The sequence below is a fragment of the Cheilinus undulatus genome, linkage group 12 (assembly GCF_018320785.1).
Source record: "Cheilinus undulatus linkage group 12, ASM1832078v1, whole genome shotgun sequence".
Lineage (NCBI taxonomy): Eukaryota > Metazoa > Chordata > Actinopteri > Labriformes > Labridae > Cheilinus > Cheilinus undulatus.
In genome coordinates, this window is record NC_054876.1 from 37,807,056 (window position 1) to 37,826,937 (window position 19,882).

Below are 19,882 nucleotides of genomic sequence, written 5' to 3' on the forward strand. Positions count from 1 at the left end.
TCTCAGAATTCTGACTTTAATCTCAGAATTCTGACTTTAATCTCAGAATTTTGACTTTTTTCTCAGAATTCTGACTTTAATCTCAGAATTCTGACTTTAATCTCAGAATTCTGACTTTAATCTCAGAGTTCTGACTTTAATCTCAGAATTCTGACTTTTTTCTCAGAATTCTGACTTTAATCTCAGAATTCTGACTTTTTTCTCAGAATTCTGACTTTAATCTCAGAATTCTGACTTTTTTCTCACAAGTGAAAAAAAAATTTTCGTCTCAAATTTTTTTTTCAGTGGCCCCAATACTCTTCCGTACAAATCAGATGATAAAATCATCCAATATTTTTGTAGGTTGCCCCGCCTCTACTCATGCGTGAAGCCTCTAAATAGCAAAACCAGATGGTAGCATGATTCTGCGGAGCACTGGGATCCTGTCCTTGACCTGTCTGTCTATCAGAATTGCTCAGCGCCGGTTAACTCTAGTGTTATTTATACACACTTTTAGTAGAAGTGAAGTGCGTCTTACAGATTGTTTTTGTTGTCCCTGCAAACATGAATTTTAAAATACGGGCTGCAACGAAAGAAGACTGCAAAGAAATCTCAAGAATGATAATGGTGAGTGATAGTTTGATGTAAATATGCTAGTTATCTGCGCTCTGTTCACTGTTATAGTGAATGGTATACTTCTGCTCTACACGTTTTTAGGCTTGCTCTCACTTAAATTATTCTGAATGATTGACGTTCCTTATTGATGAAATACACCTGTCCTATACATAATGATGTAATTCAAGTTTTATTTAGCTGTTAACACGAGTCAATAATACTGTAATTTACCATGCTGTAATTCCTCTCTGCAGGAGCTGTCAGTCTTTGTAAAAATGCCTGACCAGGTGAAGATATCTCATGAAGGTAAATCTGGATATATTGAAAGAGAAGAATACAGGTTTTAAAATATCTCATAGTTAAAGTATTAATGTCAAATTAGTCTGATTAAAGTAAAAACGAGGTAAGCTATTCAAAAATATATTTATGTCAGTCATAAATTATTTTAAGAGCAAACATATCAAATCCTGATTAAATATTACATTGCACATTAACTACATCAATGTTTTGAACATGAACATCCTGGAAGCCACACCATTCACAAACAAGTCAAAACAAGTGTGTCTAAATGGGTGGATGCTGCTTAATACCAAAAATTACACCTGTGGTTTTTCTGGGTAAGGCATATGAGTATATGAGTGCCTATTCAAGTGGTATAAGTGGTCATAGATTTGCACAAAATGCAGTCTGACATCAGTTTAACAGTAAACTCTTTAAGGATTGGAAACTATTCAGAGATGCACATTGCCCCATGAGGGAAGATATGTACTCATTAAAAGAGGAAAGGTAGAATGCAGGCAGGTAACAGTTTGAAGCATTCAGGGATTTTCACATTTAGGAAAGGCAGGAAATGTTCAACTTGTGGACAGCCTGAAACCTTAATTTTAGACTTTTATCATGCTTTTTTTTTTATCATTTCCACGTATTTGGATCTTTGCTGTTGTTGTGTATATATACAAAAACATACTCTGACTGAAAGCTGAAATTTTTATCTGTTTCTTTCTTTTTTTTTTTTTTGTCTAAATAACTGGAGCGACGGTTTCTGCCAGAATCCCTTCTTTGAGTGCCTCGTTGCAGAAGTTCCTGAGGAGAGTAAATCTAAAGAAGGTAGAGTGTTGATCAAGGCTCTGCCTTGCTTTTATAATAATTTTCAGTGTGCTGGGAGCTTTTCTTCATCATACTATGTTAGTAATGTCTAATCTCTTCTTCTTCAGCACTAAACCAAAGATAAGTCCAGGGAACTGTATAGTACTAAGCAAATTCTGTTAAGTACTGGTGTTTACAGCAAAGTTCATATAAACAGGGCCAGCGTTAGATAGTCTTTTGACTTTTTTTATTTTCTTCTGTAGAAGGACTATAACAGTCTATCTTAAAAGACAATGCAGGGATAATTTAACAGTCCAGTGATGGTCAAGACGTATAATCTCTTATTCATGTCATACAGAAACACAGTCCCAATTTGTTAGCAGTGTTTTTCTGATATTCTTTCTTCCTTTCTTGGATTCTATTTCACATGTTCCCACCTAGGATACACAGTTGTTGGATATGCTGTTTACTTTTACACGTACAGTACTTGGAAAGGACGGACTGTATACTTGGAGGACCTCTATGTGATGCCAGAATTCAGAGGTAAAATCCGTTGAAATTATGCCAACAAAGTCATTTAATGGATCTTGTAGAGTATTTTTTTTGTTACTTGAGTGGATCCTCACTTTTTATATCAAAACTTCTGTACACAAGTATTGATTATCTGTCTTTACAGGAACTGGCATTGGCAAAGGTTTACTGAGCAAAGTGGCAGAGGTAAGAATGGTTTTGTTGGCTGTTAAACAATATTTAAAAGGAAATATAGTTTTTAGAAAATAAAACTGGGCCTGAAAGCAATTAAACGAGAATAATACAGAGTTATTTATTGTCTTTGCATATTGTATAAAGAAATCAGTACTTTTTCAAAATAAAAAAGAATAACCTATGTCACATATAGCCACACATGCATACTGTACAAATTTATGATTTTTTCAATTTTATTTTAAAACAGTGCAGAATAGAAAATAATTTAGAAATCTATGCAGTGCAGTCTTCAGTGATGTCTTCACTGTTGCAGAATATTATGAATATTATATTATATTACTGCAAAAGGAACAGCCCTAGATAATGTTGTGCAGACAGTACTGTTACACAAAAAAGACATCAAACATACATTTATGGAGTGTGCATTTTGTGCATGAAAAAATTAATTAGTTGCACCTTTAAAAAATGCACAACAGCAATTTGAAATATGTGTCATTTATATCTGTGTGACATCAACTTTCTTCTGTGGAAAAGCAGCAAGATTACCTAAAACATATTTTTTGTTTTTGTTTAGATTACGAAGAAGAAGCAGTGCGTGCGGCTTCAGCTGTCTGTGCTGAACTGGAACGCCCTTGTTCGGGACTTCTGTGCTGCTAAAGGAGCTCAGGATCTCACTGTCACTGAAGGCTGGCACTTCATACGTTTTGATGGACAAAACTTGGACAATTTAGCAAATGAAGCACCAAAAGATTGAAAGTTTGCTGAAGAAAATGTGTCCAATATTGTTAATGTTTTTGATTGGTATAAATGATTTGTTTTTATATTCTGTGGGGCCAAAAATAAGCCATACAATCTTGTCAGTCCCTAAACTTAAGAAGGTTATGTCTAAGGATTTGAATGCATGGAATGCACAGTATTGGATTTTTGCCAATTTTGTCAATATTTCTAGACTCATCTTAGCCAGTAGAGGTATCGTATAAATATCGGTATAAATATACATACCATTTTTGTAACAAAGTCCCTCCTGTACAAGAATGTACCCGTTACTCTTAATGTGACTGCCTGTTTGCTGTAGACAGATGCAAAACAGGATTATATTTGATTTTTTTTTTTTTTTTTTTAGGAATAAATGTGATGTTTTCAGAAAGTGACATTCAACAATGTATAATCACATATTAATTTCCTTGGATTACATTTAATATAAAATTATTAAAGGCAACAGTAAAATAAAGCTTCATCTGCCTTTTGAGAAGTGCAAAAAACAAAACAGGATAACTTTATTTATATAGCATCTTTATAAACCAATGTTTACAAAGTATTTTGACAGCAAAGGCATGGACTCAGGGAAAAATAAACAGCAATCAGACCAAACAGAGGAGGTCTCATATTCATACGAGAGGGAAAGAATAGAATTGGAACAAAAAAGAACACAAATGATAGAAATAAAAATGACAAATGCAAATTTTGAATGTCAGTTTAAGTATTGAATAAAATAATATATGAGAGATGACTACACATTTAAAATGTTGATATCTAGTGTTCATTGAAAAACCTACTGAAACAAATCACCCAAAGAAACAGTTATTTATAATATACATGAGTTATGAAAAATGATTGAAATGCACAAAACTAACTTCAAATATTTTTTGTTTATACACACATGAAAAAGTTAAAGAATGCACTCAAGTCACAGAATATGATTTTTTCAGATACAGTAGATCATACAGTATAGACCACCATTCCTTTAGGAAAGCTGGTTTTAAATCTATATCAGGTTCTCTGTAGAAACTTGTAGAATGACGTTTTGAGCCCCTTACCTATGCAGACAAACTGATATGTTGCATTTAATGAACAAAGGTGCAAAAGTCATCTTACTCAACCAAAAAAAAAAACCTGAGGAAGGTTTGAGGATACATGGACAGTGCAAACACCTAATGTCATTAAAATACTTTTTACACCCCAAAATCGACACGAAAATACGACTCAAAATAGTTTAAGGTCATCTATGAAATATATTGTTTTGTTTTGTAGTTCTAGTTGGAGCAAATCTACGGAAGAGTATTAGGGCCACTGAAAAAAAAAAATTTGAGACGAATTTTTTTTTTTCACTTGTAAGAAAAAAGTCAGAATTCTGAGATTAAAGTCAGAATTCTGAGAAAAAAGTGAGAATTCTGAGTTTAATCTCAGAATTCTCACTTTAATCTCAGAATTCTCACTTTTTTCTCAGAATTTTGACTTTAATCTCAGAATTCTGACTTTTTTCTCAGAATTCTGACTTTAATCTCAGAGTTCTGACTTTTTTCTCAGAATTCTGACTTTAATCTCAGAGTTCTGACTTTAATCTCAGAATTCTGACTTTTTTCTCAGAATTCTGACTTTAATCTCAGAATTCTGACTTTTTTCTCACAAGTGAAAAAAAATTTTTCGTCTCAAATTTTTTTTTTCAGTGGCCCCAATACTCTTCCGTACAAATCAGATGATAAAATCATCCAATATTTTTGTAGGTTGCCCCGCCTCTGCGAATACGTGAAGCCTCTAAACAGCAAAACCAGATGGTAGCATGATTCTGCGGAGCACTGGGATCCTGTCCTTGACCTGTCTGTCTATCAGAATTGCTCAGCGCAGGTTAACTCTAGTGTTATTTATACACACTTTTAGTAGAAGTGAAGTGCATCTTACAGATTGTTTTTGTTGTCCCTGCAAACATGAATTTTAAAATACGGGCTGCAACGAAAGAAGACTGCAAAGAAATCTCAAGAATGATAATGGTGAGTGATAGTTTGATGTAAATATGCTAGTTATCTGCACTCTGTTCACTGTTATAGTGAATGGTATACTTCTGCTCTACACGTTTTTAGGCTTGCTCCTCACTTAAATTGTTCTGAATGATTGACGCGTTCCTTATTGATGAAATACACCCGTCCTATACATAATGATGTAATTCAAGTTTTATTTAGCTGTTAACACGAGTCAATAATACTGTAATTTACCATGCTGTAATTCCCTCTCTGCAGGAGCTGTCAGTCTTTGTAAAAATGCCTGACCAGGTGAAGATATCTCATGAAGGTAAATCTGGATATATTGAAAGAGAAGAATACAGGTTTTAAAATATCTCATAGTTAAAGTATTAATGTCAAATTAGTCTGATCAAAATAAAAACGAGGTAAGCTATTCAAAATATATTTATGTCAGTCATAAATTATTTTAAGAGCAAACATATCAAATCCTGATTAAATATTACATTGCACATTAACTACATCAATGTTTTGAACATGAACATCCTGGAAGCCACGCCATTCACAAACAAGTCAAAACAAGTGTGTCTAAATGGGTGGATGCTGCTTAATACCAAAAATTACACCTGTGGTTTTTCTGGTTTAGGTATATGAGTATATGAGTGCCTATTCAAGTGGTATAAGTGGTCATAGATTTGCACAAAATGCAGTCTGACATCAGTTTAACAGTAAACTCTTTAAGGATTGGAAACTATTCAGAGATGCACATTGCCCCATGAGGGAAGATATGTACTCATTAAAAGAGGAAAGGTAGAATGCAGGCAGGTAACAGTTTGAAGCATTCAGGGATTTTCACATTTAGGAAAGGCAGGAAATGTTCAACTTGTGGACAGCCTGAAACCTTTATTTTTAGACTTTTATCATGCTTTTTTTTATCATTTCCACGTATTTGGATCTTTGCTGTTGTTGTGTATATATACAAAAACATACTCTGACTGAAAGCTGAAAATTTTATCTGTTTCTTTCTTTTTTTTTTTTTTTTGGCTCAAGAACTGGAGCGCGACGGTTTCTGCCAGAATCCCTTCTTTGAGTGCCTCATTGCAGAAGTTCCTGAGGAGAGTAAATCTAAAGAAGGTAGAGTGTTGATCAAGGCTCTGCCTTGCTTTTATAATAATTTTCAGTGTGCTGGGAGCTTTTCTTCATCATACTATGTTAGTAATGTCTAATCTCTTCTTCTTCAGCACTAAACCAAAGATAAGTCCAGGGAACTGTATAGTACTAAGCAAATTCTGTTAAGTACTGGTGTTTACAGCAAAGTTCATATAAACAGGGCCAGCGTTAGATAGTCTTTTGACTTTTTTTATTTTCTTCTGTAGAAGGACTATAACAGTCTATCTTAAAAGACAATGCAGGGATAATTTAACAGTCCAGTGATGGTCAAGACGTATAATCTCTTATTCATGTCATACAGAAACACAGTCCCAATTTGTTAGCAGTGTTTTTCTGATATTCTTTCTTCCTTTCTTGGATTCTATTTCACATGTTCCCACCTAGGATACACAGTTGTTGGATATGCTGTTTACTTTTACACGTACAGTACTTGGAAAGGACGGACTGTATACTTGGAGGACCTCTATGTGATGCCAGAATTCAGAGGTAAAATCCGTTGAAATTATGCCAACAAAGTCATTTAATGGATCTTGTAGAGTATTTTTTTTGTTACTTGAGTGGATCCTCACTTTTTATATCAAAACTTCTGTACACAAGTATTGATTATCTGTCTTTACAGGAACTGGCATCGACAAAGGTTTACTGAGCAAAGTGGCAGAGGTAAGAATGGTTTTGTTGGCTGTTAAACAATATTTAAAAGGAAATATAGTTTTTAGAAAATAAAACTGGGCCTGAAAGCAATTAAAAGAGAATAATACAGAGTTATTTATTGTCTTTGCATATTGTATAAAGAAATCAGTACTTTTTCAAAATAAAAAAGAATAACCTATGTCACATATAGCCACACATGCATACTGTACAAATTTATGATTTTTTTCAATTTTATTTTAAAACAGTGCAGAATAGAAAATAATTTAGAAATCTATGTAGTGCAGTCTTCAGTGATGTCTTCACTGTTGCAGAATATTATGGCGTCTAACAAGGAACATTTAATGTTTAGAATTTAATGTAAGAATCTGAGGTATTACTGCAAAAGGAACAGCCCTAGATAATGTTGTGCAGACAGTACTGTTACACAAAAAAGACATCAAACATACATTTATGGAGTGTGCATTTTGTGCATGAAAAAATTAATTAGTTGCACCTTTAAAAAATTCACAACAGCAATTTGAAATATGTGTCATTTATATCTGTGTGACATCAACTTTCTTCTGTGGAAAAGCAGCATGATTACCTAAAACATATTTTTTGTTTTTGTTTAGATTGCAAAGAAGAAGCAGTGCGTGCGGCTTCAGCTGTCTGTGTTGAACTGGAACGCCCTTGTTCGGGACTTCTGTGCTGCTAAAGGAGCTCAGGATCTCACTGTCACTGAAGGCTGGCACTTCATACGTTTTGATGGACAAAACTTGGACAATTTAGCAAATGAAGCACCAAAAGATTGAAAGTTTGCTGAAGAGACTGTGGTTTAAAAAGGGGATAATTGTTACAACCTTGTCTGTCCGTCAACCCAAGAAATGTTCAACTTGTGGACAGCCTGAAACCTTTATTTTTAGACTTTTTTCATGCTTGTTTTATCATTTCCACGTATTTGGATCTTTGCTGTTGTTGTGTATATATACAAAAACATACTCTGACTGAAAGCTGAAAATTTTATCTGTGTCTTTCTTTTTTTTTTTTTTTTTTTTTTTTTTTTTGCTCAAGAACTGGAGCATGACGGTTTCTGCCAGAATCCCTTCTTTGAGTGCCTTGTTGCAGAAGTTCCTGAGGAGAGTAAATCTAAAGAAGGTAGAGTGTTGATCAAGGTTCTTCCTTTTATAATAATTTTTCATCTGCTTCATCTTACTACATTAGTAATGTCTAATATCTTCTTCTTCAGCGCTAAACCAAAGATAAGTCCTGGAAACTGTACTTAGCAAACTCTGTTCAAGAGTTGTGGTTGTACCTTAAGACAGAGTAAACAGAGTCAGTGTTTCGGTTGATTTAGGTATGTCTAAACTTTCATCTATTTTCCTTACAAATAGTAGCAGTCTGTCTCAAATACAAAGCAGGGGTGTTTTGTACCTTTTTAGAGACATTTTAATGAAATAAATGACTTGAAATCTCTTCTGTTTCAATGCAGTACATGGAGTTCTAATTTGTAAGCATTGATTTAAAAATGTCCAATACTTTCTTCCTTTTTAAACTACATTATACACATTTTCTTATAGGATTCACAGTGGTCGGATATTCTTTCTTCTTTTACACGTATAGTTCTCGTAAAGGACGATCTGTATATTTGGAGGACCTTTATGTGATGCAGGAATTCAGAGGTAAAAACTATTCAATTTATACCAAGAAATCATGAAAAGAAAGCATGTTGACAGTCTTTATTTTGTAAGTGCTTCTCATTTAGATCATAACTTTGTATGTCAAATCTTCTGTATAAAAGTATTTTGATTATTTTTCTTTACAGGAAATGGCATCGGCCGGGGTTTACTGAGCAAAGTGGCAGAGGTAAGTATGGTCTTATTTGCTGTTGACCAAAATTTTAAGGAAAACGTTTGATGAAACTAGGGTTAAAAGCCAGGAGCTTAGGATATTACAAAATAGAATTGTAGAGAAAGGTTGTATCATCATTGCATATTGTACAACAAAATTTTCTGTGCTTCTTTGAAATAGAGAAGAAGGCTGAAGCTTTGCTCTTTGTATTTAGAAAACAATAATGTGTGTGTTGTTGTATATTATTGCATGTCTTATTCCACTAGAAACAAACAAAACACTGCACACGTACAACTGTTGCACCAAAATTAAAATGTGCATATTCATTGTTATGCAGTATGATACATTTTTGCATTGTGGGTAATTTTTTTGCACCATAAAAACAACAAACATAACATGTTTAAAAGATGCAATGCAACAATATGAAAGTGTTTTTTTTTTATATCTATATGACATTAACTTTCAACTGTGAAAAACCATTATTATTAGCCAAAGAAGCATTTGTTGTGTCTGTTTAGGTTGCAAAGAAGAAGCAGTGTGCACAGCTGCAGCTGTCTGTGTTTAACTGGAACACCCCTGCTCGGGACTTCTATGCTGCTAAAGGAGCTCAGGATCTCACTGTCACTGAAGGCAGGCACTTCATACGTTTTGATGGACAAAACTTGGACAATTTAGCAAATGAAGCGCCAAAAGATTGAACGTTTCCTGAAGAGACTGTGGTTTAAAAAGGGGATAATTGTTACAACCTTGTCTGTCCGTCAACCCAAGAAAATGGTGTCTAAGGATTTAAACATTTAGACAACAGAAGATTTTAAATATTTAACAGCACTGGATTTTTTGATGATATCCAATGTCACTATTTCCAGAATCACTCATTTGTTTTTGTAAAGAACTCATTTCCTAAAAGTTCTGGTCTGACATATTTCCCCCAAATTCAAAAAGAGCCATTCTAGGTTGGCCCCAACAGCTACAAGCTCTTTGCCATATTTTTATCAGTGCAATATAACATAATTGTAAAGAAAATCATTTTAAAACTCAACAAAGAGACATCGTCTAGTTTTGAAGTCTGGCTCATGGAACTCTCCAGTACTTTATACCTGGAGAAGAGTCTATATGAGTTGCCGGGGAGAACAACCAGGTTTAACCACATATGACAGCCTTTTCTTGACTAGATCTCATCTCTGAAGGGACCCACATGACACCTCAGTGCCTTTTAGATTTTGTGCTTAACATTTGATTATTGCAGTGCCTCTTAAATGCACTGTGACTGTATGGAAGGATCCCAAAATGAACTTGTCAGCAAGAGTTCATGATGGATCCCCCTTTTTTCATACAAGATGCAGAGAATATCGAAATGTTAGTCTTTTGCACCTATACATATAAAGTTATTATTATTATTATCATAAAAGTTGACTTGTATGCTCCAGTTTCCTCCTTGGATTTTCCTGTGATAAAGAGGACACCGAATCAGCTTTTTAGCCAAGAATGTGGTTGTTTGTATGGAGCTTATACTGTCAAATAAAAATTAAAGAGTTCAGAGCTAAAATGATGATTAGCTATTATCCATTGCTCGTGATAGGCAGGTAATATTTTGCATCCTAATTTTCCAACTCAGTTACATAAAACAAAGAAGAAATAAATATTTCTGATGGATGGAAATTAAATAAAGCTCAACTGTCCTGATCTGAAGTGGTGTTTGTTTTTGAAGAAGGTTGTGCTGAAGTGTGAAGTCTGTGCCCAGATTTGCAGCAGAACGTGTGATTTCAAACAGGCAGTCAAATTAAGGATGCAAGACCAGGTCATTCCAGCAGGTGGCGTTTTAAACCAACAGACTACCTGTGCTTAACATAATCACTGCCCCTCTCTCCCATCAATTCCTGCTGCTCTTTCTGTCCTGAACATTTCAAAAAACACCTCTGTGACTATAATAAAATTAAACAAAATAGTGCATTACTTAATGCTCTGCTTATCAGAACACACTGAAAATGTTTGTATCGTTTTAATATTTTCATAGTTTAAAATAATAAGTCACTGTAAATAATGTTTATTGAGTGTAATGCACACAGTACAAAAATCTACAGAAACACATCTCCCAAAGAAACAGTTACAAACATTACATGTCTAATATACATAAGAGTCACAAAGGATTAAAATACACAAACCCAACGAAAGTTTTTTTAATTTGTTTCTACACAGATGATTAAGTTTCAAAATGCACTCAAAAGTCACATAAACTGATTTTTTTTTCTTAACACAGATGCAACAGCATAAATATTAAATACTACTTTTCTTTCACATTTTTTCAAAAGCCATTTTACAGTTTATATCAGGTCTTCTGTTTAAGTTTTTAGCAATGCCTTTTGAGCCCCTAACTTTTTGCAGATGTACTGGATTAGTGCATCTTATGGTGCCAAATATTTCCTCCCTGAGGAAGGTTTGTTGATACATGGACATTGGACAATGAAAAAATCGTCATGTAAAAGACTTTATACACTTCTAAACTGACACAAGAGCAACTTTTAAATGTTTAAGGCCATCTGCTTATAACTTCTTATTGTTTTATAGTCCTAGTTCCAGTCAGAGAAAATTATAAAACATTGCAAGAGTTCATTGGAGTACGTTTTGAATGTTTGGCTCTTAAACCTGGCAGCCTGTATTTGGGGAGTGACAGCTTTTATTGTGTTCAGTCCTAGCATTGCAAAGCCAATGGATTGGCCATTTTGTATGACAATTATCAGGCAGTTTTCATATGGGGAGAAGAAGCGGTAGCTATGGGCAGTGTCTAGTTTCACTGTAAGCCAGTAATCGATAGATGGGCTAGATGGATGTTCAGATATCTCATGCAGAGGGTATGTGAAACAATGAGCGAATCAGAGTTCAAAATGTGCAGTTTCTATGCAGTTCTGCAGCTATTTTAGTATCATCTGTTTTCAATATATGGAGTAGCAGTCCTACCTATCAAAGCGATGTTTCAATGATAGTTAAGCTCTCAGCTTACAGTGATAGTTGTGACATACAGAGCCACAGCTCATGATTTACACTATCCACCTCCGCTGGTGACTTTCAATCAAACCAGCACTTCTCAAAGTTTATTTACATAGTTTACCCACAATTTTTTCAGGATAATGACCTAATGAGAGAGAAAAGCAATTAAAAAGTAAAGTACCATTAAAAGTACCATGTCACTTTCTATTCCAGAATGTTTTTTTAGCTGTTAACAAAAGGCAATTAACAGGGATTGATTTTCAGTTGATTGCAGAGATGATAGCGACATGTCTCAGTATTTTATCCTGTTATATTGAATGCACCAGTGTTAAGGATACAGTCAGTTTCTTAGATGAAAAGTAGATATTACATAGCATATGTTGCAGTCATCCTTTATAGGGATTTTAACCACATTCTTTAAAAAAATTGGTGATTCTATGTTAATTGCATCACTCAGTAGTTCTGAAATGTAACAGTAATTAGCACTGTTGAAGGTACTTTTAGGAACTTTTCTATAAAGTACCCTGTATAAATAAAACAGTTTTTCAGTGTAAATGCTGTCCTCTCGTTATGAGTACACAATAGTAAACCTCTCTCATATTTTCTTAAAAGATTCAATCTGTTCAGCAGACTTTAACCCAGACAGCTATCTTTCTTACACAGTCACCTCTCAGACATAGGCATTTCTTCCATAATTGCTCGGGGCAGACTGAGATGTCGCCACAGTGGACAGAACGCGTCCTCTGGACGATGGTTGGTATGGATATTGCCTAAAACAAAAATAAATGTATGAATTTTGAAAATTTGCTCCTCTTCCATTGCACCGAATTGTTATTGTGCATTTAAGCCAGGGATGTCCAAACTTTTTGCCGCTGAGGACCACATACAGAAATATATAAGGATGGTGGGGCTACTTTCATATTCCTCACCTTGAGGCTATTTAAAAAAAATAAAACCAATCTAATGTAGGTTAAGATATGCAAAGTTACTGAGTGGGCCTAAATTGCCAGTTAATGGCTGACTAGGCAAATAGACAATCATTTTTAGGATTTTGGGTAGGCCAGTCAGATTTCAGAGGGCCCTGTTTGGCCCCAGCTACCACTTGCTCTGCCCCTTAAATGTTACTGGTTCTGCTATTTATTGTTGTAATCCACCAGAAAGTTATAAAGACATTGTTATAATTTTGGTTGCAAATGTGTTCACCATTTACAGTGTTGTCCCAATTTAGTCATTAAAAAAACACAAATTTCTTCAAAATGTTTGTTTACCGATTTGATATTGTAGCACGGCCTTGTGCTAAAACTTCAAAGTTCAAGTACAATGTTAATGTTCAAATGTGGACCATATTGAATTTTATACCAAGAATTTGCTGAGGGCCGATCAAAAATGGACTGCGGGCCGCATTTGGCCTATAGTTTGGACACCCCTGGTTTAAGCAAAAGACACTTACGGTTTTTCATCTTCGGATTTGAATCTGCAAGCACACGTCAGACAAGAACCCCCACAGAGGGCAAGAGTGGCTGAAGACCAGCCGATATACAAGCCTTCTCCAATCTCATATCTATAATACATTCACATAGAGGTTTATCATAAATGAATCCACAATGATTAGAGCATAAAATCAGAAATCATTACACCATTTGTAGCTTAATGCACTTACTTTGTCCCTGGATAAAACTGGTCAAAGAACTCCTGTGTGATGTTGGCTGCATACCAAGACACTGCAATCATGGTGCACATCCCTGCAAAACAACGTTTACTTAAGACAAGTGGGATGTTTTCTCAATGTTAACAATGCACACATTTACTAGCTAAGGTAAAACAGACAGAGTCAGACACTTATAGTCTGAATAGTGTGAAGATAGTAAAGTGATAGGCACATGAGGAGTAAAATTGCCCATTTGATGAAATTTTCCAGACTTATTAACAAGCAGGACATAAAGCAAAGGAACACACCTCTCTATGACTACTCCATCCATCCATTTTCTATACCGCTTATCCAGTTAGCAGTTGCAGGGGGGCCGGAGCCTATCCCAGCTGTCATTGGACATGAGACAGACAACCAGGCACACTCACATTCACACATACGGCTAATTAAGAGTGATCAATTAACCTAATGAGCATGTTTTTGATGGTGGGAAGAGGCCAGAGTACCCAGAGAGAACCCACACATGCACATTAAGAACATGCAAACGCCACACAGGAAGGCCGTGACTGGGAAGCGAACCAGGGACCTCCTTGCTCTGAGGCAACAGATATATGCTGTGTTGTTTTGATTAACCTATTGAAAAGTACCAAAACTTCAAAAAGGTACATCTTCTTTAGTGGAAAGTTGCATAGGAAAGGGTAACCCCATCAAAAGTTGCAAGTAAACTCCTGCTAACAGCCTAAATTTCACATTTTAGCATTTTATCACTAAATATTAACCTCTGTAAGTCAGTACAGCCATTTCAGTACCTAAACATCTTCAGAGTTTTTTGTGTAATTTAGACTCTGTGCAAGGGTATGCTTGCATTTTTGATTGGGAGAAATAACTCAATAGGTTTATTGATATCGTTTGATTTTGACTTGAATCATATCTTGGTTCAAAACGCTGGTATCAGGTTGGTAATAAACTCTTCTACCATTCCAAATAGTTTAAGTAATGCCAGGAGTTTTTGTGTCAGGAGGACTGTTAGAGTTAGGATAACCTTTTGAACTAGTAAGCAGTTTTCTGATAGCTTGTCTTCTGTACACAGACCAGGGTACCTGACAGTATTTACCTTCTTGTGCCTTGTTTTTAGAAGAGGTTTGACTGTCATTTATAAATTTACTGCTTTCCCCATGTTGAGGAAATTGTAGAGAAAATGTTTTTAAAAATCTGTTTTGCTCATGGCCAGATATTCTCTTGAATCTTTCTTAGGTTTACAAATGACCCTGTTTTCATTAAGCACAACCAATTTACAGTGACTTCTGACTTAACATTTTCATGCATTCTATGTACTGTGACAATTAAATCTACCCCCAAGTCTTTACCTTGTAGGAGGAAGAATACCCCTCCGATTGCAGCAATCCTCCCCTTCAGGATGTAGTTTTCTCCTCCTATTTTTGAGCACTGCATTCCTATGAGAGTGGCCACAAGCCCGAACGTCCCAAACACAATGGCAGCGATCATGAGTGCCCGGGAGGCCTGAATATATCCTGAGTAGAAAACAGAAAAAATACTGTGTAGTTATCATTACGTGGTCTACAGACCAAGACAATTTTTTAAGGTTAACAGTAAAATTACTGAAATGCATCATTGTAGCTGTAAAAGCCAATATCAGATTGGCTCAAAACCTCACTACTAAGGTATTGGTTTGAGATGATTTCACAAAAAAGACAAAGTCCAACCAGCTGCCACCCATAATAAACCTTGTTTTTTTTTTTAACAGGACCAGTACGCTATTGACTCCCCAGCCTGGGGTCCTGGACCTGCCAGGGGGGGGCGCTATCGATCTCAGGGCGGCCATTAGGCTTTGTCTGTTCTGAAGTTGTCAAAATTAAATTGGCATATATTTAATAAGATCTCAGTAAAACTTCACTTGAATAGTTATACAAACGTCTTTTGGTATGACAAACGTCTAGACCTATTTTCTTAGGGGTTTGTCCAAAAAAACAATTAACATTGATGTTTATTTTTGACAGCAATCTACCACTGTTTAATTCAGATGGGTTTGTGGGGCCTCAGCATTTTTCAGATACAAGTAAGGGGTCTCAAGGGAAAATGGTTGGGAACCACTGCTCTGTACAGCAGTTATGGACTCAACTGCCAGGTCAGAAAACTGTTTAATTCCTGTGTCTATTGGTGTAATAAATGGTTTTAATACCATGTAGGGTGCAAATCATGGATGTTGTGAAATTATTATGATGAATGCTGATGGTTGTCATATTTGAAATGCTGTCTCAAACTAACTTTTTGTCTACCTAGTAGCAGATGAGAGGTGGAGCTCAGGCAGGCCTTTACCTACATTGTTAAAAATAACAACGTACCAACCTGTCAGCTGGCTCTGTCTCGTCCCTCATAATGCAAATGTATGTAAAACTCTTTGCTACAACAGTTGGCAAAAAATCTATGCTTATACAATGTCAACCAAAAAAGACTTGAGTTTTTCAGACCATAATTTTTTTTTTTTCACCAGGCTGTAAGCATGTTATATTCTGCTGTCAAAATAAGCATTTTAATATGGGTGTGAATGGGACTTAAGGGGATTGGCTGGCAGCCCCAAGTGGACACCCAAGGAACCACAGTTTGTTTGTGCATCTGTGTTGGCTTTTGAACACTGCTGCTTGTTTCTCACTGTGACTCAGCTGATGATTCCTTTCTTAAAGAATAGGTTGATTTTAAAGGCAGTGGCTCAACACTTTTCTGTAATATTTTCTTTATATTTAGCTTGACTTGTTTGCATGTGAACTCTGTGTTTCCATTAAAGACTTGAATAGAATTAGAATTTAAGATTACACCAAAAATATTCTGGCTATCCACCCAGACAATTAGATTCTCAAAAAGAAAAAAATGGTCATTTATGAACATCTGCCAAATTTTGACTGAAAATGATTTGTCACAGATATGCCTACAATTTTAACTCTATTTACTTCAACAATCTTTTTATTGTCCCATTCTGATAAAAAGAGGCATGCTCTGTTTTAATCCAAACTAAAAAGTTGGTTTTGTCCTTGCTGGCTGCAGAGTTTGTCAAAAGCTCTACTCCAAGGCTCAAGAGCTAGACTTTTTCTGCTGCACGTGTTAAAAGCTAAATCCATGGTTTTATCACTTTGGTAAATGTTTACATCAATACTTTACAAGTAATACTTAAGCCATAAATTCATGTCAAAGTATTTTAAGGCTTTAATAAATGGGAATTGATGTTATTGTTCTATTGTTCATAGATTATCTCAGTGTCTACTTGTCTGGGTTCATTACGGTTCTTGCTTATCCTCTTTCACCCTGTCATATCTTGTATTACACCTCTTCACTTCTGTTTATAACCACTACAACAGAATGCTACTGATAACTTTTATAGCTACACCAAGGTCCCACATTCATCAAGGAAAACAGTGGCAAACAAGGACAGCCATTTCTCCAACTGTTGGGCCTGAATTGAGTTACGACAAAAAAGAAGAATCATTTGAGATACTTTAGGCTTAGATAGCACTCATATTTCAAGGAAATATAGGTGTCAAACTTAGTTGACAGAAGAGTACAGTCTTTCTTTTTGGTCTTTACAGTTTTTAAACTTCTTTCCAAGTCTCAATAGATAAGCAATTTAAAGCGATAAAGAAGTCATCAATACGAATAAAACAATTTCAGTGTTGGCAACGTACCACTAAGCGCGAGCAAAGATGGAAAATCCCTGCAGTTGTGAACCCCAGTCGAGTCGGTAGCACAGGACATCCACAGATTTTCATAGATGGTTGATGTGGTGATAACATTACCGTCCACCGTAGAGACCCTCCAGTATCGATTTGGAAGAGCAACCCCAACCATCAGCCAACCCAGAAACCCCAAGAAGAAGGCCACAGCTTCCACTATTGCATTCATATTGTCGTGTTTCTGCCCAGCCCGTGTTGAGTTATCCAGATAGAGAAAGATTTACAAAATCCCCGAGGTATCTTCCCTCACAAACGTGTGGATTCAGTCGTCCTACAGACTCAATGTGCCTGACCAGTGTCTACCCTGTGAGCACAGATGCCGGAAAAAACTACAAATCAATGATTAATTCCAAATAGCCCACTTATGATACCCTCTATTATTCTAAACTCTATTGAAACTTTTCAAAGGACTCCAAATGTTTACCCAACAGGGCAGCGAAGTCCAACGTCTATAGACTCAAAGCCATTTGTCACCTTTTGACGTTTGCTTTGAACACAGTGTCAATAATATGGGAACATTATTAATGGGATTCGAGTCAGGTTTTGGCTCCTCACTTGACCCTAAGTGGGATGGATGATGGTAGGACTTTTTTGGCGATGGGGGTTGAAGGAGCATGGTTGACCCTTAGAGGACCAGGTCTGCTGCCCCTCTGATAAACCTGTTTGTCTGTCTGACAGCTGAACTGAAACAGACTTGCCTTTGTTGCCGAGTTTAACAAATGTAACGTCCACTATTATGTCTTTATCATCATGGTAAAGAGGTCTACGATATATCCACTCATACAAATAGTACGTTTTATTTGCCAGGGAAATCAGATTTCAGGCAGTGAATCCAGGTTGAACGTGATCCTAGTTACGAGCTCATAACTCGGGGATGCTTAAAGTCCTCTGAGTTTTTGAGTCGGAATCATGACTTCAGGGGCTGTTTGAAGGATGTATCTGACTGACAGCTTGGAATTTCTGACTCCTAGATTACATTGAATGCACCAAAAAACACAGGAACTTAAAAGGTTGGAAGTGCTGATCAGTGTTAATATCCTCAACTTAAACTATGACTGCAAATGTTAATTGACTACCTTTCTTCAATGAGAAAGGCTAGACTTAGACTAGTCAAAAATAGATATTTGATGACTGAATCTGTGACTAAAATGTATTTTAGTTTTCATTAAACATTCAAAATCCATGATATTTCTCCATTGTTGGTAAATCTGTCAAAACACAACGTATCTTTAGCTACTCTGCCCCTCAGCTGTAGAGAGCAGTTACCCCAGGTTTAGCAGGTCTCACACTTGACTTGACTTGATTTGGTACCAGGATCAAGCAAGACAATGGATGTTTCGACCAAAAGCAAAGACTTAAATGTTAGGACTTTCAACTGACTTAAACCATGCTAAATTGTTTTTGAGTTTGAAAAAACAAAATTTGACTAAAGCTAAAAAAGGAAATAATCTAAAGACTAGATGTAGAAATAGCTGTCAAAATTAACACTGGTGCTGATGGGACTTTGTAGTGTCACAAACTGGTGTTTTTTTGTAGACTTTGGCGATGCTGTGCTCAGTTCATCTTGTGAAAGGCACGAGTAAAAAGCAATACAAGACACTCTGCAGGATTTGTGTAGGAATAAAATGCCCTTAATTACATGGCAAATGTATATAGAAAGTAGCCTACATGTTGCAGCCTACTAAGGTCTTCATTGGAGCCCTACTGTCATGTAAAATAAGGCATTTAAATTCAACACAGATCCTACTGTGTGCCCTGGAATGCATTTTTTTAAAGATATATTTTTGGGATGTTATACCTTTATCTTAGAGAGGAGGACGAGAGACCGGGGGAGAGACACAGGGGAAAAGAGCCACAGGTCGGAACTGAACCCGGGCTGCCCGTGCACATGGAGCGCATCCCAGGCCATCTGTGCCCCAGAATGCATTTTTGAAGGAAAGTTACAGTTTGCATTTTCTGATTAAGCTCTTTTGCCTTTGTTGATACAGTTACTCCTTCATAAGACAAATTGAAAACACAAGAACTGTTTGACTCATCAATTTTGACTCAATGTCAGAAAAGACAATTTTGACTTAAATTCTGAAATGGTTAACAGGCAGGTTTAGGAGCACAGTTTCAACCGGATTTTCTCCTGGAAACATCTCAACTTAGCAGCTTAGAAAATACAACTGGCATGGCAAAAACCAAATAGGTCTTTTATTCAAACTTTATGGAGATTCACTGGGAAAAGGATTAACCATAAAAGGCAATATTGTGTCAGTATTTTGATCTGGAACTTTTGTAGTTAAGTGGACTCAGGGTACCGTTAGCTTTGTAGTTATGTTTATGTAGCACATGTACAGAGGCTTTTTCCTCAAAGCGGGAAGCTGGGGTTAAAACCCTGTGCTCCTATGCTTCAGTGTTTTTAATGTTCTTTGTTTAATTTTACCTTATTATGTTGTTTTTTTAATCGTGTGCGTTTTATTTGATTTTATGATGTAAAGCACCTTGTAACAGTGTTTTGAAAGGTGCTTTATAAATAAGATTATAATTATTATTATAGGCTTATTATTATAAACCCAGAATGTTGCTCCTTTTTCCCCATGTTGTTCCCGCTCTCTCTATCCCCAGTTTTTGACTCTATCAACTGTCCTTTAAGATTACAGCATTAAGGCCCAAAAATAACTTTTCTTACATCTGAATCAACACAGTCTTGATCTAAAGTTCTTCTAAAGTAAATCTGAACTCTTTTAATATTA

At 35.9% G+C, this 19,882-nt stretch overlaps 4 protein-coding genes across 6 annotated transcripts; 3 read left to right on the forward strand and 1 right to left on the reverse strand.

The window, feature by feature from the left end:
* The first annotated feature begins 869 nt into the window (after positions 1-869).
* Positions 870-3,594, forward strand: LOC121518526 (thialysine N-epsilon-acetyltransferase-like). The gene is made up of 5 exons (XM_041800875.1): positions 870-881; positions 1,644-1,701; positions 2,122-2,223; positions 2,357-2,397; positions 2,960-3,594. The coding sequence occupies exons 1-5, from the start codon at positions 870-872 to the stop codon at positions 3,137-3,139; spliced, it is 393 nt and encodes a 130-aa protein (XP_041656809.1). The 3' UTR covers positions 3,140-3,594.
* Positions 3,595-5,090: 1,496 nt separating this feature from the next.
* Positions 5,091-7,736, forward strand: LOC121519262 (thialysine N-epsilon-acetyltransferase-like). 3 transcript variants are annotated; one of them, XM_041802106.1, is made up of 6 exons: positions 5,091-5,153; positions 5,400-5,451; positions 6,171-6,254; positions 6,675-6,776; positions 6,910-6,959; positions 7,562-7,736. In XM_041802106.1, exons 1-6 carry the CDS (start codon positions 5,091-5,093, stop codon positions 7,730-7,732), a joined length of 522 nt encoding a protein of 173 aa, XP_041658040.1. In that variant the 3' UTR covers positions 7,733-7,736. The 3 variants fall into 3 exon arrangements, with proteins under 3 accessions (XP_041658040.1, XP_041658039.1, XP_041658041.1); XM_041802105.1 differs by having other exon boundaries at positions 6,910-6,950; positions 7,553-7,736; XM_041802107.1 differs by lacking the exon at positions 6,675-6,776 and having other exon boundaries at positions 6,910-6,950; positions 7,553-7,736.
* A 116-nt stretch (positions 7,737-7,852) lies between these two features.
* LOC121518527 (thialysine N-epsilon-acetyltransferase-like) lies at positions 7,853-9,466 on the forward strand. Its single transcript, XM_041800876.1, has 5 exons — positions 7,853-7,874; positions 7,992-8,075; positions 8,498-8,599; positions 8,743-8,783; positions 9,287-9,466. The coding sequence occupies exons 1-5, from the start codon at positions 7,853-7,855 to the stop codon at positions 9,464-9,466; spliced, it is 429 nt and encodes a 142-aa protein (XP_041656810.1).
* A 2,957-nt stretch (positions 9,467-12,423) lies between these two features.
* LOC121519152 (claudin-15-like) lies at positions 12,424-17,313 on the reverse strand. Its single transcript, XM_041801968.1, has 5 exons — positions 17,097-17,313; positions 14,769-14,933; positions 13,414-13,495; positions 13,204-13,314; positions 12,424-12,523 (listed from the first exon to the last, which is right to left on the reverse strand). The coding sequence occupies exons 1-5, from the start codon at positions 17,311-17,313 to the stop codon at positions 12,424-12,426; spliced, it is 675 nt and encodes a 224-aa protein (XP_041657902.1).
* Positions 17,314-19,882: the final 2,569 nt, after the last annotated feature.